Source organism: Marmota flaviventris, chromosome 11 (genome assembly GCF_047511675.1).
Source record: "Marmota flaviventris isolate mMarFla1 chromosome 11, mMarFla1.hap1, whole genome shotgun sequence".
NCBI lineage: Eukaryota > Metazoa > Chordata > Mammalia > Rodentia > Sciuridae > Marmota > Marmota flaviventris.
Window position 1 is genome coordinate 71,838,414 of NC_092508.1, and position 25,796 is coordinate 71,864,209.

Sequence of the window (25,796 nt, forward strand, 5' to 3'; positions counted from 1 at the left end):
CAGTAAGTCAGTGAATGCCAACCCAAGTCTAGTAATGGCCTTTATTCCTTATGGAAAAGTACAGTAGTTGTGCAGAAACAAAACTACATAACAAAAGAGTAAGACTTTCACAAATATTAAAGAAAATAATAAACAATAAATAAGCTATAGTAGTTATAGAAGAACTCATGGAAAGCCTATAAAAATGATAAAGCTGTTTATACAAAGCACACTGTACACACACGCAGGAACAAATGTTGAAGAATGACACCAGGAAGTTCCTATTCATACAAAACCCTAAAGATGTTCACAGGAACTTCCTAACTATTCATTTTTAAAACATTCTGCAAATATAGAACTTCCTTTCCCCCAATTCTAGAAAATAAATTTCACATCCCAACGTATAAAACAAATATACTTCCACCTCTCTTAACCTAGTATCTTAACATCCTCCAATAGCACACAATTTCATATAAAAATACCTTTGAACCAAGGTTCATTCTTGTACCTTGTCTTTACAAATGCATAATACATCAGTTTGGACTTAAGTAGCACCTCGAAGGTGTTCTTATATAAATGAGATAAAGTGCCGTTACTGATATACTGTTAACATGCCATAATAATACATCATTCAGTGCAATAACCAGCGTGGATGAAATTTACAAAGAACATGCAAATACATGACTGGGGTTTTATTGTTTGCTTCTGGTTTTAGATTAACTACTTAGTTATATTTACAAGTTCAAATAAGGCTGGGCTATTTAATATATACAACATGTGACTATGAAGTAATGATTGTATAACAAAAGCAACAACCAACCATACCTTAAATATCCAACTTAAACACTGTCCTTAAGGGATGATGGAAGGTTTTTTTTAAGGAACATTAGCACTGATAAGAGCAGTTTGGAACCAGTTGAGACCGAATCTATTAGCTACTAAGAATGCTGCTCTTAGTATTTTAGCTCAAATCCAATTTAGGACAACCAATCAAGGTTCCAGAGAGCTTAGACTGTTTCCACATATTAGAACACCTTGAAGCATGAATATTGTTTCAAAAAAGGTGCTATAAAAGTATTTTGATTAAGAACCGTAATGTGGGAATAAGTGTTTAATCCTCTTAAAAGAACTTCTTTTATAAAGGGAACAATACTTGGATGCTTTCATGTTTTGCTTAAAGAACAAAAAAGAAAATATAAGCTATATTTATAGTCACACACATTCAGCTAGAAATCACTCAGGTTTTAATTGTATATATATGTAAAAATAAAATTGGAATTTGACTCAATGGAACTGTAACTTGAAAATTCCATCTTTTCTAGAATATGTCATTAGGATATTATATCATGAGTTAAACCTTTTGTTAAAAAAAAAAAAAAGGCCATTGTTAAGTACCATGATTTTACCACATAGCAAAGGCTAGGAGGAAAGTGATAAAAATCAAATAATTTTCCTAAGAAAAGTTGACATCTTCTTTACTGTCTTAAATTTTTAACTTGATGGGTAAAGCTAACTGTAGTTTTCAGTTCTATTTAGCGTTATTATGGTGACTTCTAGTGACTTATTAAAGTTTTATTCTATATTTTTAATATATCAATTGCATCTGATCCACCCTAGATGGGAAAAAAAGAAAAAAAACATGGCTAAAAAGTGATTTTTATGATGAAAAACCATTTAATTATTTACCACCAGGAGCCAACACACTTTTCCAAATCCTACAAATGAGTCTCTTTAGGCTCACACATTTGACTCTATGAATGATCGCTTTGGTTTCGCTGTAGTGAGGTGGCTCCTGTGGGCTTCATTACTGACATGAGGTGGTGGCTTGGAGATACTTTCCGGGTAAAGATGAGAAATGCTCTTAGTTACCCTCGTGTCTTGGCGGTGGACTGGAATTTGGCACTTGTTTTCTTCTAGCTCCTTTACCTGGGCCCCATTGTGGACATTGCCACTCAGGGTGGAGGCAGAACAGGTTTTGGCTTGGCTGGTATATCCTCCTTGTTTGAGAGAGGGCTTCTCAGAGTTAGAGCACTGCAGGCCAGCTGCAGCGGGGGATGTGCCCGTCAGTAGCCCCTCTGCCACCTGGCAGTGCCAGGTGCGGTTTGAAGGGTTGCTCTGCTGTTGGAACCTTGCCGTCTTGTCCATGATCCCCATGAATGGAGTACTGCGGGGCCTATGCTCAGTGGCGCTGCTCTGCACCTGGCTCACAACCTTGTCTTTAATTCGAGCATCTGGTCCTTGGACCTTGAAGCCATCTGAAAAACTACTGCTTGAAGTCAAACTACTGGTTGAACTTGACATCTTTATACTGCTAGATGGAGAACCAGAGGAGCCTGAGCTGGTGAGGGAAGCTGGGTGTCGTGCATCGCCGCAGCCCACTGGTCCGCCCTGGCTTGGAGGGGCTACATCCACAGCCACAGAGGCATGGGACAGGAGCCTCTCGGCAGTTTTCGCCTTGCTTGGCAGAGCATATGCAGCACCACTTTCACTGCGCTGCAGCTGGACATTCTGGCTGGGGCCCAGCCGATCCCCAAAGTGGCTAGAACCAGCTCCAACAGTAAAGGTACCTGCTCCCTCTACATGCTGGTTTCTGCTCCCAGCAGGAGCTGCAGGGATCCTGCCTGGCATGGGGCTTGGAGGAGGATTCTGACAAGAGACCTGCATTTTTGTACTACTGTTTCTGATGCCAGACTGGCCAGAACCCAGGTGTTGGTTTGTTTTCACTATCTGTGCCTGTTTGGTGGGCTGCATAACCAACCCCGGCTGAGCGACAGTCTCCCTTAGGGACTTGCTGACTCCTGCCCTGCTCTGTGGTGATACTGGCCTGCCTTTGGATTGTAACCCTTCTTGAAGGTTTCGGATATACGGGGAAGGGGCAGACGAGGATGGCTGCTGGCACCTGGGAGTCGGGGAAATGGATTCTTCCTGTGGAGAAGTTTCCTCCTCTTCGGCCTCATCGAAGTGCAAGTGGTCCTTTAACCCAGGGGTTAGGGTGTCCTCCTCATTATCTTCATTATCGGAGGCACCAGGTGCAGCTGGAGGGGAGCACTGCTGTTTCTGCTGCTGGTTCCTCTGGAGTTGTTTGCACTCCTCTTCTACACGGGCCAGGAGCCTCTTGATTTCCTGATTGGTGGGACAGAGTTTCACAGCCTCCTGCAAGTCAGCCAGAGCTGCCACGAACTGCCTTTATATGAAGACATAAGATATGGTCATAGGCCATGTATGAACATGGTCTGTTTATAACTGTTCATAAAGTAGCTGTGCTCACAGGAAGAAAAAGGTAGCTGCATGAGGTCTGACCACTTACCATGCAACAGGTCCTGTTTAGCCCACAGTTACTCAGCTAACCCAGATTTGTGTGGCTTATGTAGGTGCAACTCAGTGGACGCCACATTACCTCCACTGGCCCCTCACTATGTCCACCTCTCAGAAGGAATGTACAACACTTCCCTCCCCTCCCTGCCCCTGGTTGGCCGCCTCCCTAAAACATGGACTCACTCCAGTGCTCAGTGTTGCAGTGAGTCTCAAATGGGTTGGAATAGTTACTGAGATTTTGGGAGCCAACAGGAGTTTAGCCATCACCAGTAACACCTTGCCTCTTGGAAGATGCTAATTTAGTATTCAAAGGGACAAGAGGCATCTGAGTAACCATAATAAAGCAAAACTTCCTCAAATTCAACTAGTAACTTTAATTCCAAAGGCAGGGGGGAAAGGCTCCTGTAGTCGGACAGGTGACCCCAGACAGTACCTGCTATTTCTCTTCGCTCTTGCTCTAGCATAAAAGGCTTCATAGGACTTGGGTTTCAATTCCAGAGCCTTGGAAGCAAATTCTTCTGCCATGCCAAAGTCCTGGTGTCAATATTTAAATACACAAGTCAGACGCAGCACTGAAACAATTACAGGCAACTCTTTCATAGGACCTGAGCTAAAGGGTGGCAGAGTTTTGGGACATAACTAGAGGGGGATGAAGGACAAGATTAGTTTTCCCATTTGTCTTGTTTGAGAGTTGGTTAGACAATAACAGGCCATTACTATGCTCAGGAATCCAGCAACTGATGGCTCAGGAGGGAGATCAGCAGTAGAGCCAGGGGTGCAGATAGATCAGCACTGGTAGAGGTGTGTCTGCTTCAGTAGGAAGGTGACAATGTGGGAACAAGCAGGTCTGATGGGGGCAAGGGCAGGGGGCGGGGGTGGTGAAGTTAAAAAAAAAAAAGTACTGAAACATCTACTAGTTACAAATTAACCATGAGTGAACCACAATTAGTTATAAATTAGTCACTGGCAAGCTCCCTGTGCAAACCTAAGGAACCTTAGACAGGCAGACTTTATAGACTTTTGTGTTGGGACCTTTTTTCTGAATCTGGGGGTGGGCAACTGGTGGCAGTGTTGGCAGTGTCCCTGCTGGGAAGCGGGGAGAGGAGGGGTTTGCATTTGCTTCTCTCAAGGGAGCAGAGGAAACTAAGCCCAGTGCATTCCCTTGCCATATGGAGAGGCGGGTAGTGACTGTGACCTACAGGTGGTCGTCAGAGAGCAGACAGTGCTGCTTCCTACAGGACAGGTTCCTATAAGGAAGGACATCACTCAGAGAGCAGATCCAGACCTGGGATTTGGTCTGTGGCAGGGCTGGCCTTTGCCATGTGAGTTCTACCACCAAAGGTCTGGGTTAGAATAACGGCCTCAGCTTACGTTTGTTTTTCTTCGGCATCGAGACAAATTGAGATAAAGGGAAACTCTTAGTTCATTGAAAGGTCTCATGTCCTCCCCAAATCCTTCTCGAGGAAACTTTCTTAAGGCGTACTGGTACCGCTGGGCTGCCTCCTTCATCTTCCCTTTCTAGGATTCAAAAAAAAAAAAAAAAAAAAAATCACAGGAATTTTTCCTTTTTAAGAATAAACTCTCACCCCCTAGAGACCTCCATGTAAAACCATCCCAGCCCATGGAAAGGTGAATAGGTGCCAGGGCAGAAGCTAGGACACTAACCAGCCCAAACATGCTCGAGCTCCGTATCCACACTGGCCTCCATGACATGCGTTCACACAACGAGGGGGAAGATGGCTTTACAAGAAGAGGTTTGTAAATGGCCAAGTTGATATCCTTCCATCTTAATGAATTCAACTATCTTCTTAGTTATCATGTATGATTAAAAGTTATTTCAAGAACGATCTCTCATCTAAAGATATTTTTAAGGCCAAGTGTAATGAAAATCAGAAGAAAAAAATGATGTGGTTTCCAAGGCAAGTGGAGACTTGTGGATAAACCCAGAGCTTGTTGCAGAATAATAATTTCTCTTTAAGGAAGAACTAAAGCATGGGCTTTAAAAATCAGAGCAGCACCACATCATTTTCAAGGCTAAAGAAATCCATTTGCTCAGTCAGCCCCGTCGCGCAGCAGGCACGCAGCCTGTGGAAAATGGCTTGATGTTTCTGACATAATTGCCTACCAAAATCCATATTAAAACCACTTCAAAGCCACAACAATACACACTCTGAACTCAATTTCAAACTGATTCCAAGCCAGGAGCCCTGCTGGGTCATGCTACATGCCTATTTATTTGTTACTATTAAAAAAATAAAAAGGGAAAAAACGTACAACATAGCAAATACAGCTGCCTGATAGTAAAAAGGATTAAGATGGTAACAATCTATTTTTTTCTCCCTCGTAATCTTTTAATTCTATCTAATTACAGTCCAAAAAGAATAGAAATCTATGTAAATGGCCTCCATGTCTATCTAGACCTAGGGTTGGCAAACTAGAGCGTGCTGTCCAAATCTGGCCTGCCACCTGTCTTCACAAACGAACTCTTACTGGGCCATGGCCACATTCCTTCACTTGCATATTATCTGTAGCTGTTTTGTACCACTGTGGTTTGCAAAACCTAAAATATGGGCTATGTGGTTCTTTACATTTTACCAAAAAAAAAAAAAATCTTTATGAAAAACTGGGCATGGTGGCAGCTCAAGAGGCAGAGGCAGGAGCATTACAAGTTTGAGGTCAGCCTGGGCAATTTAGTAAGACCCTGTCTCAAACTAAAATATAAAGGGTTCCATCCCTAGTACTACCATAAGCAAAAAGTAAGTAAATAAATAAAATAATAGGAAAGGCTTGGGAGACTGAATGATTATTTTCTTCTGGAAATGCCTCCCAGGTGTTCTTTTCCATGGGTCACATACTGTGCCCAGAGCTGTGCTCCAAATGTGGGGAGAACATGAAGGCTAAGGAACCTCCTGTCGCTGTGCCAGATGAGATAGAGGTGACTCTCCACAGCTTCAGGCAGGAAGTTACAGCTTCAGCCTCAAGAATTAGTTCTGAAGTGATGTTTCTCAGACACAAAAGAGAAGTGCTTTCTAGTTAAGATTCTGCTGTTGAGAGATTAAACAAATCCTGGGCATAAGGCCAGGTTAGCATCTCTTAGAACTTCCATTACCACTAAGTTACATATGCTGTGTGCAGAAGCACACCTCTGGCCATAAATATCCATCTAAAAGGTTGCTTGGAGGCAGTTACTGCAGCAGAGAAAGGGTGCTACCACTTACTTTGTACATCATGTTTCCTTCCTCCATTAATTTCTGTAAAAGTATAATCAAGATATCAGGTTTGGAAGTGGCCATCGCCCAGGCAGCATTTCCTGCAAAACAAACATGCTTTCAGGAGTTGCACACAAACAGCAGGAGCCCCACTGCAGGAACCACTGTTGTGTCTTGGGCTTCCAGAAGGCAGTATGGAGGAGGAAAGGGAGCGAGCAACTGTGAGGTGAGGGGGAGCTCTAACCTATTTTATGCTGAACTAGGCACACAGGTGGAGAATGGTGCCAGCACCAATCTGTCCTGTTGAAAAACTCAATGAGACACTAAGGCATCAGAGCAGTTAAGACCCACCCCTTCCTTTTGAGAGGTGGAGGCAGCTGATCCAGACCTCAGAGTAATCTCCCCACACACCCATCATGCCAGCAGTGGGCAGGCTGGTGCTCTGAGTCCCACGCAGCCTGCTCTGTACAGTCCACTCTGAGGTGTCTTAGTTTGAGCCCTCCGGCCTGTCCCCATCCACTGGCCTACATCACAGCCACTGCCTCCTCTCCAACCTACTCCAAGCACTGGGGCATTGCAGGAAGGCAAAGTCCTAGGCACCTAAAGGGCTGTGGGGAGAATCGAGTTAAAATGGGGACCCTGCTTAGGCGAGTCCCTGGTGTCATTAACCACTTAATATTTGCAAATGGTGCTTTCATCACAGTCCTTGGCCCAGAATTGCTCTTGGCAAAGTTCTTAAACATCAAACCAAGATAGGGATGCTTTAGTTACTCTTTCCTCCTCAGGCTCAGTGGTGTGACGTCAAAGCCAGCTTTAGGGACGGGGCTCTCCCTGCTCAGCCCCTCCATATGTAGTTCAAGTAGTGCACCCATCATGCTTCCAAGAAATCCCTCCAATTCTCCTTCAGAGAAACCACACTGGGGTTACCACCTCCCTAGCCAGCTGACCATGCTGGTTGCTGTAGAACAGAGGACCTCAGCCTTGGCTGCTCCCCAGCATCACCCTGTAAGCTTCCGTTCCTACTGATGCTCCACCAGCCCCAGAGTTAGAGCCCAGTCTAACTCCTCCCTGATGTGGCTCCATTGTGTCCCAAATACCTGTGACTCCACACTGGCCTCAGCTTTAGCTTCTGTTTTCTACCCACACGCATAAGATTATCATAAGCTGCTTAAACCATGTTTAATGATGAGAGACAGGAAGTGCCCTCTTTCTCATCCTGGGAGCAGGTGAGCTTCATGCTCCCTAAGGGACTCTGATGTCTGGAGCTGAACAGAGGCACAGTTCACTGACCTAACTTGGCTCCTTTTCTGAGTAGTGTAACCACGACAGAGGTGTTTCGACAACCAATGGCTCTGTCCAAGGGACGCATTCCGCTGTGGTCCACATGCTCAATCACGGCTCCCTTCTCGACAAGATACAGCACCTGCAGTGGGGGAGAGCAGAACCCTGAGAAGCAGCTCCTGGCAGGAACTGGGCCACTCGCCCACCTCCCAGATGTTGATAAACTATTGAATTTTGGGGGCTGACAATCTTAGTTTTTCTCCTATTTCAGATGCCTCTGGCCATTAGGGAATCCCAGGATGGCAATGAAGTTAACATGAACAATCAAAAACAGGAGCTGCAGCTCACAGTTAAAGCCTTCTCTGCTGAAGTGGCTTTGCTACCTGCAACAACGGGGAGGATGGGCAGATGAGACACGCATGTGCATAGTGTGTGACCGCCTGTCTGACCCCACTTGCTGGTCAGAGAAAGGAGACGGTCGCCTCTGCCTGCAGTTAACTAGCAGTGGGACTTCTCCACTGAGATGTAGTTTACATCTACAACTAAAAACAACAACAAAAAGAACTTATTAAAAATTATATTTAACTAAATATTTGTTTTTGACAGTCAGGAAGTACAGTTTGTAACGTACCACTGAACTCTAACGATGTGCATGTGTGTAGTATGTTGTGCGCGGGGATGGAAGCCAGGGCCTCATGCATGCCAGGCAAGTGCTCTGCCCCAAGCTGCCGCTCCAGCCTGACCTCAGTGCCTCTGCACAGCACATGGTTTCCCGCTCCCAGCAGATGCACCGAGTCCTCAGGCCAGAGTCACTGAAGACTCTCTGGCACCTCAGAGGCCTGCAATAACAAAGCTTCTTCCCTGAAAGACATCTCCTGGTTCTCACTTTACTGAGGGTTTTTTTCCCCCTTATGCCCCCACTAGATTTAGGCATTTGGCAAAGAGATAGCGATAGTGCCCAAAACCTTTTACATTTTTAGGCAATTAATACCACATTACTTTAAAAACACCAACCAATAAATGCACAAAATGGAATATTATTTGCTCTCAAATAGGAAATCCTGTCATTTGCAACAACATAGATAAACCTAGAGAATGTGACACTGAATGAAACAGGCCAGGCATACGAAGACAGGTACTGCATGATCTCACACGTGTTTCCTGAAGGATCAATGCAGGGATTCTATTTACACAGATCACTATGAGGAAACGAAACTGCATATGCACGTGGGTATACATACTCACATGCATGTCTATAGTATCTCAAGGTTGTAAGTAGGTCATTCTAAGCTTTTAAAAATGCTTTACAATATTTACTAAGTCCTGGAATGGACTGCACATCACAGAATAAGGGAAAATTGAAATTTCACCCACCACACCCAGGCCACACCCAGGCATATGTCAGAAACATCTTTGGTTCTGGGTCCTGTTTCCCACAGTGCCCCTGGTATGGCCTGCAGGTGGAGGGGAGCAAAGTCCCGTGGGTACTCACAGTTTCGGCATCGCCATAGAAGGCAGCCAGGTCCAGGGGAGTACGGCCGTTCTTGTCCGTCTGGTCTATCTCAGCTCCTTCTTCGACCAGATACTGGACCACTGCCCTGTGGCCTTTCAGACAAGCCCAGCTCAACGCGGACAGACCCTCTTTGTCCAGAGAAGAAAGGGTGGCACCTGAAAGGAAAGTCCAGTCACAGAAAGTGGACCTTACATGGCAAAGGCCAGAAGCAAAGGGTCTTCCAGTGCAGAGTGCCCGGTCACACGGTGCGCTGGGCAGAACAGCATGTCACTTGAGCACCGAATTTTAAAGCTGATGGCCGAAGGGTCAGCACTGAAGCTGAGCAGTGATATGCAGCCCGTGCCACCTCTTCTTTCTGCTTGTGTGTGTATGAGAAGACTCCCAGAACAAAGAGAGATCCATTTCCATAACTAAAAGACTGAAAATTGGAGGCAGAAAAGTACAGAGTGGGACTACTGAAACTCTCTGTCCCTGCAAAGGAAACCTACGCAGGGCAACATGCCAGCTACCTTTTGAAAGGAGGAATTCCACGGTGCTTAAGTGCCCTTCACAGGCAGCCACCATGAGGGGCGTCCGGCCCTGCTTGTCACTCAGGTTCACATCACAGCCGCGTTCCAACAGCAGCCTAACGATCTGAAAGAAGCACTCAGAATTAATCTCCTTTCTGCAATAGTATGCCGCATTCTTTCTATGCAGCAGGCACTTCAATCTTTGAAAGTAGATGAATGGCACTTTTCTTGTAAAACTCCATGTTTCTGAATGTTGTGTGGTACATGGAGTCCGTACGATCTTTCTACTGCATTCCTTTGAACAGAATCTTTTTCCAAATATATGCTCTTTTAACATTCCCAGTTTATTAGTGTATCTACAAATACCACATGTGCCAGGCAGAAACAGTCATTTGCAGGAAGCGATGCCAATCACAATCAAGTAATGACATGACAGCTACAGTGGGGGAGGTGAGATAACTAAGGATGACTGAGGATAACTAAGGGAGTTAGCAGGGTCATCTGGGCCCCAAGCAGGTGCTGGAGCTAAGCAAAGGCAGCCCTTTGTGCCCAAGGATCCACACTGGTGGATGCATAGACAGCAGACTGAAAATATTCAGAAAACAACTGCACCTGTCCTGAACATATACGGACTTTTTCTTGTCATAATCCCCTGAACAATACAACATCATAACTTTACATAGCATTTACATTGCACTAGGTATTATAAACAATCTAGAGATGACTGAAAGTTCTTGGGAGGGTGTATGCAATTGCATAGTATATGCAATTTTATATATGAGACTTTAACATCCTCAGAATCTGGTGTCTCCAGGGGTCTTAAAACAGATCCCCTGGTTCTGAAGGAACTCACTGTACCTACAAGAGTAGAGAATGGGGCAAGGGAGGGGCTGGGAAAAAGCTGGCCTGCCACACCGAGCAACACGCTTTCCTAAATGCAGGGTTGGAGGATGGTTTGCCCTTCTCCAAGGGCAACTTTTAACCTCAGAAATAACCCCTTACACCATGTATGGTGGTAAGGCTGGGGAGGAAAAGAAGGATGGCAGATGTCTCAGGATGCCATGATGAGGGAAGTGCTTTATCCACCGTGGGCCCAGATGATCCCCCTGACACTTGATTTATCACCTCGCCTCAGTGATAAAGGTGGCACATTCCCATTGCTTTCAACCTTCCCCTGACAGAGACAGAGCAGGCCCTGCACAGTCACAAAAGATTGCTTCCGTGCATCTGCAGCTCCTGTCATTTGGTTACCTGTTGGACCAACACACTTGAAAGAGTGGTTCTATTGTGCTCCTTGGAAAAGGAACCATTTTCAAGGCTCTCTCTAATTCTAAGGCAGGGGTGGGGAGTGGGAGAAGGGTCTTGCACAGTAGTTGCTCATTTACACCTTCATTTTGTAAACAAGGACCACATACCTGCCCCACACCTGGCACCAGGTTGCACCTTGCCACAAACACAAACAGATGGATCTTATGCCTATTATAGGAAGGATATTCCCCTGGTTAATCTCAGTGTCTTGTGTGGTCAAATGTGTGCTTCTATCCAGCAGCCCTGAGGACACGGGCAGAGGCCAAGGATGGGACATACTGGGGGTAGGGGGACAGGTGGCATGAGTCCCCATAGCGAACCCCATCCCTACTCATTGTTTCTGAAGCATCCAGAGGCTCACTGGGTACCTGCCAATGCCCCTGGCGTGCTGCACAAAACAAAGGGGGGACCCCTCTCCTGTTCGTCCGAGATACGGCAGCTCCACGCTCCAGCAGCAGCTCACAGACCTCCAGCTTCCCTCTTCCTGCGGCCGCAGTCAGCGCTACAAGAAAGCCAAGGGGCGAGGGGAGGCCGTTAGCAGTGTGCACCAGAGGGGGCCCCAGGTTCTTTGACACTTGTTCTCCTCCAGGTACTCTCTGCCCTTGAACTTGGGTGGGCTGTGATAGCTGTGATCAGTGGGACACAGCCAGAGTGACGCAGTGCCAGTGCCTGGGGCCCAAGAAGAAGCAGGCAAATTACACTTCCTTAGGACACTCACTCTTGGAACCAGATGTCCTGCTTTGAGGAAGTCCAAGCAGCCCTGTGCTGAGACCCATGGAGAGAAGCAGTGTGGTGTGCAGCGGGTGAGCTCCCAGCGCACGGCCAGCACCAGGCTGCCGGCCATGCACAGGAGCCACCCTGGGAGGGGTCGTTGGCAAAGTCAACCGGCTTAGAGGGTGTGGGCTGCCCTCCCCAGCTCCACCAGGCCCCGCCCCAACTGTAGATTCAGGAGCCACCAAGTTTTGGTTTTGTTTTTTCACAGCAAGAAATAACCAGAATACAGTACATCACAAACACGGTAGTTGGTCCAGCCTGGCCTCTCCTCCTCAAGTCAAATCTTACCCAACAAAACTAATTTTCTTAGGCAGTCACAAGTGTATCACATCACTCCTGCTCTGATGGAGCTTGGCATAACTTTAACAAGTAAAGTCAAAAGAGAAAAATGGGATTGGATCGTGGGGGCTGTGGGTGCAGGTTCTGCCATTGGAAGGACAGGTCTACGCAACAGAAATGGCAGGAAGGGAAAGAACAGAGTCGGGTTCTCAGGACCTCCCAGCAGTGATGGTCACCCCCTCAAGTAAAGGGCAACATCAGGCAGCAGGGACAATCCCAGGCCAGAGCTGTTCATGGTGCAAGAGGACAGGACAGGGCTGAGGGCATAGGAGGGATGCTCCTCAGGAGGAGCAGGCGTGCGGGGGAGGAAGGCGCTAGTCTTAGCCAAGCACGGTACTGGGGCTCCAGTCCTGGTGCAACCTCGAACCTATCACTCCCAGCTTCCATAAGAGAGTGAGTTAGGGGCTACGGTTGTGGCTCAGAGGTAGAGCGCTCGTCTCGCAGGCGTGAGACCCTGGGTTCGATCCTCAGCACCACATAAAAAATAAGTGAATGAAATCAAGGTATTGTGTCCAACCACAACTATTAAATAAATATTTTTTTTTAAGAAAAGAGAGAGTGTCGGGGCTGGGATTGTGGCTCAGCGGTAGAGTGCTCACCTAGCACGTGCAAGGCCCTGGGTTTGATCCTCAGCACCATATAAAATAAAATAAAATGAAGATTATCATGTCCAACTACAACTAAAAAATAAATATTAAAAAAAAAGAGAGAGAGAGAGAGTGAGCTAGACCTCTCAGGCTGAAAACAGGAAAACAGGGATAGGCCCTACTCCGAAGGCAAAGCCCTGATTCCTGTGGATTTGTGGAAAGGGCCCAAGATCATCAACTGAGAATGGGGTGTGGAATGGCAGGAATTCTCATTTGGGCCTGGTGGGAGTGAAGGCAGGAGACAGCTCTGGGAAACAAGTCAAAGATCCAAGTGTCCTTGCATAGCACACAGTCCCGGGGCCATGGTGAGGCCCTTCATGGCAGGGCAGGAGGGCAGAGTGGAGGGAAGCTGCTCCATTTTAGGTAACCAGGAAGCAGGGGTGGGGTGTGTGTGTGCTGGGAAGATGCACCCTTCTAGGGTTGCCCCAGTGACCCACCTGCCTTCAGTTACCACCCAGGCAGCCCATTCAAATTAGGAAGGACTGATCAGCTCTCACAATCCAATCATTTCACCTCTGAACACCCCTGCATTCACACAGGAGCTTTCAAAGGACAGTTCGTATCTAAACTATAGACTAGTAGAGCACACCAAGGCTCCCAGAACATGAGAAGACTCCTCCGCTCTGGAGTCTGAAGGTTAAGGACTTAACACAGGACAAGAGACCTGAAAATGTGGCTAGTCCCATTTGCTGTGTGTGATCTTGACAAGTCCTTGAGGTCTCTGGGGTTCAGCTTTCTTGTTTGTACAGCTATGGGGTTGAACCAGATCAGATTTATGAAGAGTCCAAAGGTTCAGCAAATGTTTAATTCTAATTTCACTCTTTAAATGCATCTTAACTACTTAAAAATGTCTCATAAATGCAATACTCTACACCACATCTGCTGTTGCTAAATTTCAACACCCCGAGGCTGCCCAGCACATTAACACCCGGGACCACTGTAACTTGTTATTGAGTAGTCTCTATAATAATGCATCTCCCGTCATCTGTCTAGTCAAAGAATTTCTTACAACTTTAAGAGAAGCCATTTTTAGCCACAGTTGCCATCTGCACCACTGATCTGGAGGGACGTGGACTTTATCCAAGATGGTGCAACCACAACGGGAAAGAAGGAAGTGGACAGTGCAGCTGATCCAGATCACTGGTGCCACTTCTATTTGTGTCATGTGAACAGGCCCACTGTCCCTATGGAGCAGACATTCAAACTTAGAAAACTTGAATGAATAGAATGTCAGAATGTCATTTATGTCACCTTTCTATATGGATGTGCTGCAGCAGAGGTGGGGTTTCCCACACATGAAGCCAGTGGCTGAGGCAATCCTGTCCATTCGATGAGCCTAAGCCAGCCAGCCGGCCATGCTGCATAACCCTGTCTCAGTCTGCTCCTGCCATGATGACCCTGATCAGGATTCATCATAATGTGGGGCTCGGGGAACTTTCAAATTGCAGACGACCAGAATATGCCACCCCCAAATCTGCCTCTTCAGCAGAAGGGTTTTTATACTGATTATTTTGAGAAGCTACAGAGGCAGAAGTTCTGAAAACAAAGTTACAGTTTTGTAAGGGAAGTTTACCTCACCACAGAACTCTCCCCAAGGAAGGGTGCCTCCTCGCATCCCTTGAAGAGCAAGACAACCACATCACTGGAGACCCACACCACCAGAGGAGCTGCCCTGCAGACCTTGCCCTTGCTGCCTGCACTTGCCTGGTGCATCTCCACACCTGCTCTCTGCACACCCTCACCTGGGCTTGGAGGACAGAGGTAGTTAACCTTAAGTCCAAGCCACCTCCATGAGATGTACTCACCTCTCTCCCATGTACCCGAGCTTTGTGTTATTAAACTCCAAGTGTTTTCCTCCTCTAAATCTGTCTTACATGGTGCTCAACTAGGCACTCTGAAGGGTAGGGAAAAAGTTATTCCTTCCCCTATACTGGATTGATGTGGACATGCACCCTGAGAGTGGCAAGTGGGACGGAAGGTCTGGGTATTGAGCCACCACCTGGGCCAGCTGTTCCCTGGCAACCTTCCTCCACTTGGGGGACCCTCTGCTCCCTTTGTTAGGTAGGAGCTCAGGACACCAAGATGGCGGAGGCAGGGTATAAGGATACCGCTAGAGGACAACACAAGGATACCAGTCATGTCCCTGTTTAGGATAAGTCTCATTACCATGACAGTTCCCACCCCTGAGGACTTAGCACCATAATTCCCACCATTTTAAAATGACCAATGAGTGTAAAATGGGCAATATTCTAAATTAGGGTGTTTTTAAAAATATTTTTAGTTGTGGATGAACACAATGCTTTATTTTATTTATTTATTTTTATGTGGTGCTGAGGATCGAACCCAGTGCTAGGCAAGTGCTCCACCACTAAGCTACACCCTCAGCACCAATTAGGTTTTTTAAAGTAACAAGTGGGGGGAAAATTAGTGAATATTCTAATGAGGTATAAGGTAACCAATGGGAGCAAACGGGGCAAGGTCTTTCATCAGGTCCATATAGGGAAAAGAACATCTCCCAGCTCAGCATATAACACACTAACTTCCAGACACTGGGCCTTGAGCCTCTCCCCCTTGCTTGGCCCACTGTGCTGTACCTTACGGAGTGCCATTTTCACCTCCACCTTCAATAATCTGTACTTTGTATGTGTCTTGCTCAAATCTTTGTTCAGACACCAAGGACACAGACCCCAGCTGAACACAATGACTGGTTATCACTGACATGGAGAAGAAATGCATCAAAGGCCGACACAGACGCACCCGAGTGCCTGCACACACAGATGCGGAGCACTGCAGGCAGAGACAGGGCCGGAGCACGTGCAGGACTCCATGGAAAGAGTAAGAGTGGGGCTGCCATTGATGAGACTGAAGCAGCCCCGCCCTGGTAAACAAGCCTCAGCCCTGTTAGAAACAGGTCTTTAAATCAGGACTTCTTTTGCAGCTGCTGCAAAATGTCTGCAACAGCAGCTTATCAGAAATGACATCCAGCACTAAAAATGGGCTGGGTGCTTTACAGAGGCGTCAGAGAAACGCCAGTAGGAGCAGCTGACAAGAGGATGTGGGGTGGCGATTGCACTGGATTCCACAGCCTCCTTTCCCTGTGGCCTGACATGCTATGTGTCTGGTGGCTAGATTTCTCAGCAGGGCATTAAGAACCTCTCAGCACAGGCCCACTCTGCTCAGGCTTAAAACAGACCACATTCTATGCACCAATTCCCAATGAGGCACCAGTTTACAGAAGATGGCCTGGACTTCCCTTTTTCTAGATAGAGTATTTTTAGCCCATCACTGCAAACCCTCAAGTCTAGGGTGCATCTCAAATTTCAGCAGCCCTATAGACTTCAGGATGCCATATTCGGAAACAAGGGAAACTGAAGAACAGTCAGCCACAAGCTTAAGCAAAGGAAGTCAGGGCAGAACCCTGCTCAGGAATTCCAAACATTCTGCTGAGAGGCAGGCCCCTGAGCTGACCCCAACTCTAGGGAGGGTCAGTGCACTCTGCCTGACCTGATGAAAAGGGGAGGGGACCCTGGGAGGAGGAAGAGAGAACCCTGCCTGGGCAATGCCTGGCCTTCTGGCCAGAAAAATGCCAAGTTGAAGAAAGGACCCGGTATGTAATGGAAGCTCTAAAATCAATGCAAATATGTGGACTGAAATTGGACACGAATTCTTTTTATTTGCAAAATCCCTAACAGGACAGCATTTATGTAATTAAATCCCTGAGAAAGCACATACTGTTTTCTGACAGTCCTGAAAAATTTCACCTCAGCAATACTATCTTCAAAGTATGATTAGTTTTGTCACAGCAGATGTTCATTTTAAGAAAAACCTGATTGACACTCAGCCATCTAAACTTATGGAAAACATCAGTGAGAAATAGTTCTTTGTACCATAAAACGGATACTTGCAGGAATCTTTTACATATTAAAGTTCTCTGGGCAAAGATTTGATTTACAAAAACTCAGCTGTCAACTTGCTGGGAACATAGTCATTCCATCAACAGGGCTGCTCAAAATACACTGTAGCAGACTTGTCACTCAAACACACAGGGATGTGCCACCCAGGCATAAGACAGATCATTATTCCTCTCATTTGCTGTGGACCCATTTTAACATCTGAACTCTGCATGAGAGGCGGCTCCCTGTTGGCAAATAACTGTCCTTTGTATATTTCACACCAAAAACCAAACTGTCATCCAAGGCCAGAATTGAGCACATGAACAAATGGCTCGCACCTGAACCACTTCCTGCTGACCAAGAGGTTGTAATGGACCAGCTTTCTTTGTATATTTGTGTTCATTTGTATGATTTATTTCCTGTTATACTGGCCTTTCCTATCTTTTATAAACATGAGTGGAAAATGAAAAAAAATGCCAATATTAGTAGTAAGTAGCAGGGTTCTCAGAAATATCATCTAATCATGGTTAAGGTGAAAATCATTAGATGTGACGTAGACCCTCAATTGCAAGCTTGATGGACACACACCTGCCCCCCCCCCCCACACACACACTTTAAAAGAAAAGGAACCCAAGCAAACAGCATGCATGAAATGTTGGAAATTTCTGCTATTTTGTCTAAAAAGTAAAATATAATCAGGAATCTTATTATTATTTTTTAACCCTGGGAATGAAAGGCATCTCCAACTCTTCACCTGCCATCTTAAGAAGCTGATGTACCTAGAGGCTGATGATGGCCTGTGTTCTGCTGCCCTGCCACTTGGAACTGGCTGTCACACTGAGGCTGACTTCTGTGGCTTCCAACTGAAAACACTCCTCTCCCTAAGGCAAGACAATACACCTGCCCCATCTTCTAGGAGCAGGTTTTCCAGAAGTGAACTCTCCTGGCTCGCTCTGCTAGGCATTCCTTCTGTGAGGGAGGGGAAGGTTTCCACTAGAGAGAACATGCTTTCCAAGGCCTATAAATTCTTTACCTCTACAAAGCTCAGGCAGGTATTTGATTTAATCCCCAACAATTTAGAGGACAAAATGAAAATAAAGATTGTTCTTAGTGAAAAACCTGCACTTGCATCAGCAGACAAGCCCCCCAAGCACTGGACTCTGCAGCTAAGCTCCGATACTCCTGCCTCATGAGCCTCTCTGGGAGGGTTGTGTGCTCCGATGCGTTATGAATGGGAAGCCAGCATGGCCCAAAGCTTTCTGAATCTAACAAGTTTTCATAACACCTTCCTTGCTGTTCTCCACTTGGCAAATTCCTCCAGAAGAGCCCGGGTGGCAGGCCCCGCAGAGCAGGACTAGCCATAGCCAAGGCAGGGATTCTGAGGAATAGATAACAGGTGCAGTCTACCATTATGCTCAGATGTGCCCCCAGACCCCCATTCCTATAAAGCTCTCTGAAAGACTAAAACTAGGAGAGGCAGAAACGAAATCTGGGGAACAGAACACCATGACCATGTTTTAGCTTCTACTGTAAAAACATGCTGTCAGTCTCTGGGCTTGGACTAAGATCAAACATGAACCTCTGAAAAAAACCCTTTAAAAAATGTGGAGTGGCCACTAAACAGGACTTCATACATGTCATCAAATTCTTTCTCATTCACCTATGACTTCATCTTCCTTAAGTAATCGCAAAGTAACTATATGATTTTATCATTTAAATATTCACTTTAATACTTTACCAAGACCAAAGGTATAGCAGCATAAATTAGAAATATAACAATGATCCAGGGCATGGTGGTGCATGCCTGTAACTGGAGCCACTCAGGAGGCTCAGGCAGTAGGATCACAAATTTGAATTCAGCCTGGGAAAGTTAAGGAGATCCTGTCTCTACGAGAGAGAGAGAGAGAGAGAGAGAGAGAGAGAGAGAGAGAGAGAGAGAGATATGGATTGACTCATATCAATCAACTTATCACATCCCTGGCCTTATATAAAATTTACTGAACATATACCACTGGTGAGCACTGTACAAACTACCATGGGTGAATTCTCATGTGATCACAAGAACACAGTGAATGAGATGTTCCTCTTATGTCTATTAGCTGAGGTAAAAAAGTTGGGTCAGGGTAACACCTTTGCCCTAGTCAAAAAGAGAATCAGTGGCAGAGTGAGCACTTTAACCTGGGCAGTTGAATCAACCAGGAGCCATGCTGCTAATCAAAACTAACATTTTAACAATACACTATGGCATTATTTGTAAAGTACTGCCTACATGATGCTTCATGGTCCTGTGCATTCACAAGTTCATTTACTGCACAATCAAGTTCTATGAGGCAAATATTATTTTTATCTATTATAGATGACAAGGAAGAGGCTCAGAAAAGTCCAGCAACTTGCCTAAGGTCACACAGCAGCTGGGCATCTGGCTGGCATCTGAGTTCACAACTCCTACACTGTTGCCTCCAGGAAATATTTAAACACATGCAACTCATCAAACAGCTGCCTATGAATGCTGTTTAGAAGGAAAGTTCCAGAAAATGCTTTTGCTTTCTCAAAGGACAATAGGAACAGTCTACAATGACCATGTTCCCTCCAACCCTTGTCACCTGGCACAGCAAGGCCAGAACACAGCTCAACTTGAGGGCACTCAGGATGACACCATGAGGTGCCATCTGATTTGTTGCTGGCCCAGTCCAGACTCAATTTTATTATTTCCTATTTGTATATGTGTCACCTCAAGTAACCTCTTCCTGTCCTCTGAGAGATAACATGTGCTCTAAATAACAAACTCAATTTAAAAACAATTTCCCAAAACATGGACAACATAAATCATATTTCATAGATTTTGTACTAAAAATCTGTTAGAAGGTTGCAGCTTCAAACAGCTGTCACTTCTAAGTGTGCTGAGGTGTGTTCATGCCTCTGATAGGTCCGTGTTTCTGAAGGCAGGTCCAGTGCTTTGGGTGTTCTTCTCTCCACAAGGGCCAAGCAGGACACAATTAAGTTCAGGATACCCCGTGAGGTGCCAGAGAAAAACCAGGGCATTTTCACAAAATCAGTTTACTCAATTTTATACCAGGTCTCAAAAAAAGAAGATGGGGTGGGGTGCGGTGGGTTAGAGGCAGGGGAGAAGAGAGAATATCCAAATATGGAAAGAGACACTCGTGAATTTTCACTGGGCTAGCCCCTCTGCTACACCCACTAGGATCCTGGGTTGCCCCCTTTTCATGCTTTTATGCCAAGGACAGTCAGGAAGTTCTACCTTTTCTGACAGGGTTTCCACACCCAAGAATCTTATGGCACCTTCTTTAAACCAGCACTGAGAAGGAAGAGAGGCCTTGATAGGGATTTCAAAACCAGTACTGGTGAGATGCTCAGCTCCAAAAAATCTAATGTCCTTGTGTTCAGGCAAGTCACTCAGCTCTTCTCCACTGGATGCATTCAGAAGTCCATCCCTCTTACATTTGGGGAGGCACAGTGGTGGTACTGGGGATTGAACCCGGCAGCACTCTACCTCTGAGCTACACCCCCAGCCCTTTTTAAAAATATTGAGACAGGGTCTCATTAAGTTGCCCAGGTGAGCCTCAAACTTGTGATCCTCCTGCCTCAGTCTCCTGGGTCGCCGTGACTAAATGTGTGGGCCAAGAGCTAGAATTCTCCGCAGGTCCCAGCAAACAATGGGACAACTCTTTTCTTCCAGTTTCTCACCAGAAATTCTGCCCCTAGAGGTAGTGTACAGGCTGAGCATTGCTAATCCCAAAATTCAAAACCTGAAACATTTTGAGTAGCAACATGATGCTCAAAACGTTTTTGATTATGCAGTACTCAGATTTTGGATTTTGGGATCAGGAATGCTCAACCAGTAAAATCCATGCAAGTATTCCAAAATCTGAAAAACTTCTAAATATGAACCACCAAGCATTTAGATAGGGATCTTCAAACCTATATGTGTAAGCACCATACCCTACCCAGTAAATTTAAAATGTACTTTAAATTCTTAACAAAAACAGCTCCCTTCTTTCTTCAAAAAACAAAGGTAAAATTTAAATAAAAAAGAAATAATTTTTAAACCAATAAGACACCCACCCCCATCTCTGCATCCTGGGACGGCCTGGGGTGAGCCCAGCCACACACAGCCTAGTACACCTGGGACCAGAGCCCAGTAGCCCTGGAATGGAAAAGTAAAGTGGTTCCAGGAGATGAGGGGAAACTTCAGTCACAAAGCATAAAGCACTGCTGCCCAGCTTCCTGACTCAGTGTGGAGAAGAGGCTGGGCTAGGGACCCCACCTGCTAACTGGGTTCCTGCTGCCCTCCACTGCCTCAAGACACTGGTAAATGGGGGCGTGCTCTGCAGTCAGCCTACAGTGGAGAGAACAGCTCTTCCTAGGAATAAAGGCAAATGAAGTATCTTTAATAGCTTTGGCAGTAAGAACCGGTTATTTACAGTGACTAAGCCCCTTTGGAAAGTATTCACCAATTAAAATAGCGCTGACTTAGCCCTCAGGGGCAGTCAGGTCTTACACTCTAAGCCCAGGGCCCTGGGCCTACTGGAAGACCAGCCAGGAAGCAGTGAGACAGACCTCGGAGGGGTGACTGGGACAGGGTGGGGTGGCTGCTGGAGGACAGCATGAGGGCATGGCAGAGAGGGAGATGTCACAGACACAAAAATGGGGCTGGCATGAGCCACCTTGTCCCATCAGTCATGCTCACACCATGCCAGGTGGTGGTCAGTCCAGCAGCCATCTGAGCCCTTGGCACAGACAAGACCATTTGAGCCATCCTGGAATCCAGCAGGACATGACTGTGCTACAACACAAAGAAATGAGGTCAGTGGGTCCTTAAGAGCCACAGGCTCCTTACTCTTCCTGCCTCTGACAACAAGTATTCCCCTTAAATAATTCTACAGAATGAACACTGCCTGTCCGAAAAACAACATAGCTTTTCTTTAAATCTACTTGCCTACTTCTCTACACCTATGTGACAAGCCCTGCAATAGAAAAGCACAGTCCAATTTAGTGGCCAATAGTTACCAATAGATATTTAAATTTAAATAAATTATGATAAAATAAGACAAAGATGCAATTGTGCAAGTCGCTCCTCAAGTACTCAGTTTCCACATGTGGCTAGTGGTGACCATGCTAGACAGCAGAGATAGACAGCAGAGACAGACAGCATCTCCTTCAGTACACAGAGTGCCTTCTGGCAATGCCACACCAGGCAGTCACATGTGAGGAGTGACCAGGTAAAAGAAAGAAAGAGAAACGGTGGGGGGGGGGGGGGAGAAGGGAGGGACTTCTGCCCTCATGAAGCCCACAATTTGGGGGAAATAGTCTCTTATCAAAAAGCATCAGTAACTGTGAGATTTGTTGGTAAGTCCTGGGAAGGGAACTGCAAAGGGAGTGGCAGGAGACACCTGTGGAAGCCTCGCTAACAGGATCAGTACGTTTGCACCCACAAGAGCAGACCTGGATAGAAAGGCCTCCATTCCCTTCTGTTCAGAGCAGGAGGCTCTGGCCACAGCAGTCTCTCACACTTGAGAGCAGACTGGAGTTTGAAAACAGAGTTCCTCTGGCAATTCCCACAGCATGAGGTCACCAGCTAAGCATCTCTGGTCATTTCTGTTTGGACTGATTCACATCAAACATGGACATGGAAACAGTAACTCAATTTAGCTGGGACATCGTGGGAGCCAGGACTGACTTGTCATGGCTGTGGAATGCTCAAGACAGAGATAACCCAAGCATCGGAGGGGCTCGTGCTGGGTTTCAGGCTGCCCAGAAACTACCGAGCCATCATCTGACACAATCTGTGAGCGGCAGACAGCCAAGAGCCTCGGCAGCCGTGAGGCAGGTCAGTCAGGTGCAGCTGCTCTGAGCGTTCTTCTGCCTGGCACCTTCCTTCCTGATTCTCCACTGAAGAAGTGAAGGAGGAGGGCTGGGGAGATGCAGGAACTACAGAACTGATTTTGAAGGGCTGGTCTCTAGACAGAAAACAGGCAAGAAGCAAATGGCCCCAGACACTGGTGCAAAGGAAAGCTTTCCTAAAGTGAAGCCCTGTGCTCTCTAAAATCCGTAGAGATAGTCTGCGAGTTTTCTAAAAGCTATGGGTTTATTGCAATAAACCTGAGATTATACACTTCCCACTTTGGATGAATGTCTCAAACTCTATTACACATTTTTTCATTTCTTTGAACCTAAGATAGGAGATGGCTCAGGCGCTACTAGTGATGAGAACCTCAGGGCACAAAGACATAGGACTGTCCCTGCTCTCAACCACCCCTCCCCCTGGCCTGAGTGATGAGTGGCCTCACACTGGCCCATGTTCCCTCCCCACTGGCTGGCGGCTGTCATCACTTCTGTGGAGAGCCCAGTGCTTCCAATCAGCAACAGGGACACCACACTTCAGCAATGGGGCCCCAAGAGTCTCTCCTGGAGAAGAGTGGAGAAGCGTGGCGGCAGGGAGAGGCAGCCCTACCAGGACTGAGCAAAAGAGACAGGCAGGTAGCTGTGTCAGCACAGGTTGATAGCACTGCACAGAAAACAACACCCTTCGCAGACAGGCTGGTGGGTCAAAGAGAGACGGGAGGCTCTGCTTTGTTATCCTGAGAGCCAGCATCTCAAGGCCAAGCTGTTCATAGCTAAATCTGCACTGAACAGACTTGTATAAATGTATATGAGGGTTCCAGGAGAAATAATAACTGCATTATCCACACAAAGCTTCCAGTTGTTCCATCAGCTTCCCACACCCTAGGTAGGACTCACTTTCGGGATCTTAACCCTATGCTGTGGCTAACAACAGACAAGGGCCAGTCTAGAGTATACTGGACACAAAGCACCATTGAGAGGATCCAGGAGAGAAGCCCAAATGAAACCACCAACCAAACAATTGGCTTCACTTCCAAGGGCTCCTGCAGCGCATCCCACACAGACTGAAGAGCCACCAGGGCTGCTGCTTCCATTTGGCTTGGTGACAACTAGGGCTGTGTGACCCATTCATGCATATGATCACTAACACGGCTCCTGTTTTCCACAGGCTGCCTGCGAGCCTCTCTCATCTGATCTCTCCCCCATGTTTGGGGGTGAAGTAACATGGACCCTATCTTACCAAATCACAAACACAGATCTCAACTTCTAGACAGTGAGGAATCTAAATTCACATAAAGCTCCATATTTATAGATGTTTTCTCATCTAAAACTTCTGCTGCAAGATTTCAAGGTAGCTCCCTGACAAATACAGACCTGGAAAGGAGGAGGGTTTTGAGGCAGACAAGTGTTGGTCACTTTTGAAGGAACATGAGTGAAAGATAACCCGCAGAAAAACACAGGGAGAAGTGGGTGGGTGGGTTATAGACCTGAAGTCCAAGCCTGAAAAATGGTGTTTATGTTGTCTTTTAATTTTCTTTTTTTATAGTTGTAGATGGCCAGCATGCTTTTATTTGTTTCATTTTTATGTGGTGCTGAGGATTGAACCCAGTGCCTCACACTTTCAGTGTAGCTCTGCCACTGAGCTACAGCCCTTTATGTTGCCTTAGCTTTTTTTTTTTTTTTAAAGTACAGGGAATTGAATTTTGGGATGCATTACCACTGAGCTACATCTCCAGCTCTTCATTTTTATTTTGAGACATGGTTTGGCTAAGTTGCCCAGGGTGGCCTTGAACTTGCAATCCTCCTACCTCGATCTCCCAAATTGCTGTGATTACAGTGTGAGCCACCATGCCCAACATCAGCTTAAAGTTTAGGGCTTTCAAAACTAAAAAAAAAAAAAACCAAAAAAACTCTTGGCTGGGTTGAGGATGTAGCCCAGTGATAACCACTTGCCTAGCATGCTTGAAGCCCTGGGTTCAATCCCTAGCATTCCAACAAAGCAGTATGGAGATTTCTTGGAAAGCTGGGAATGGAGCCACCATTTGACCCAGCTATTCCCCTTCTCGGTCTATTCCCTAAAGACCTAAAAAGAGCATGCTACAGGGACACTGCTACATCGATGTTCATAGCAGCACAATTCACAATAGCTAGACTGTGGAACCAACCTAGATGCCCTTCAATGGATGAATGGATAAAAAAAATGTGGCATTTATACACAATGGAGTATTACTCTGCATTAAAAAATGACAAAATCATAGAATTTACAGGGAAATGGATGGCATTAGAGCAGATTATGCTAAGTGAAGCTAGCCAATCCCTAAAAAACAAATGTCAAATGTCTTCTTTGATATAAGGAGAGTAGCTAAGAACAGAGTAGGGTCGAAGAGCATGAGAAGAAGATTAACATTAAACAGGGATGAGAGGTGGGAGGGAAAGGGAGAGAGAAGGGAAAATGCATGGAAATGGAAGGAGACCCTCAGAGGTATACAAAAGTACATACAAGAGGAAGTGAGGGGAAGGGGAAAAATAATACAAGGGGGACAAACGAATGTCAGTAAAGGGGGCAGAGAGAGAAGAGGGGAGGGGAGGGGAGGGGAGGGGAGGGGGGATAGTAGAGGATAGGAAAGACAGCAGAATACAACAGACACTAGTATGGCAATATGTAAATCAATGGATGTGTAACTGACGTGATTCTGCAATCTGTATATGGGGTAAAAATGGGAGCTCATAACCCACTTGAATCAAATTGTGAAATATGATATATCAAGAACTATGTAATGTTTTGAACAGCCAACAATAAAAAATTAAAAAAAAAAAAAAAAAAAACAAAAACAAAAACAAAAACAAAACAAATCCTCTTGACTGATTAAATTCACCTGATAAGGAAACTGGAAGTGCTTCCTAGCCCTCGAAGGCCATACATGAGGCTTTGGAAGACAGGCTGAACGAAACTATTCTGTATTTTTTTTTTTTTTAACTGAGACCTGTGGAACAGTGGTCAGAAGATGAATCCTGCCAAGGACCTCAGTGCATGGAGTCTCTGATGAGAAACACAGCCCAAGTCAACGCTGTAGGCTGGTAAGACCCTGAAGCAGAGAACCCAGCCATGCTGTGCCTAGACTTTGGACTTACAGAGACTGAGATAATAAATGTGTGTTGTTAAAATA

General features: G+C 46.0%; 1 protein-coding gene across 11 annotated transcripts in view; it reads right to left on the reverse strand.

Moving 5' to 3' along the window:
* Positions 1-1,633: 1,633 nt before the first annotated feature.
* Positions 1,634-25,796, reverse strand: part of Tanc1 (tetratricopeptide repeat, ankyrin repeat and coiled-coil containing 1) — a 225,795-nt gene continuing 201,632 nt past the window's right edge. For all 11 annotated transcript variants that reach the window (XM_071619154.1, XM_071619151.1, XM_071619157.1 and 8 more), the window contains 8 exons: positions 11,483-11,616; positions 9,807-9,930; positions 9,277-9,452; positions 7,794-7,926; positions 6,513-6,604; positions 4,666-4,812; positions 3,728-3,828; positions 1,634-3,163 (listed from right to left, as the gene is read on the reverse strand). In XM_071619154.1, the coding sequence (XP_071475255.1) occupies positions 1,717-3,163; positions 3,728-3,828; positions 4,666-4,812; positions 6,513-6,604; positions 7,794-7,926; positions 9,277-9,452; positions 9,807-9,930; positions 11,483-11,616 (2,354 nt within the window). In that variant the 3' untranslated portion in view covers positions 1,634-1,716. The remainder of the gene's footprint in view (positions 3,164-3,727; positions 3,829-4,665; positions 4,813-6,512; positions 6,605-7,793; positions 7,927-9,276; positions 9,453-9,806; positions 9,931-11,482; positions 11,617-25,796) is intronic.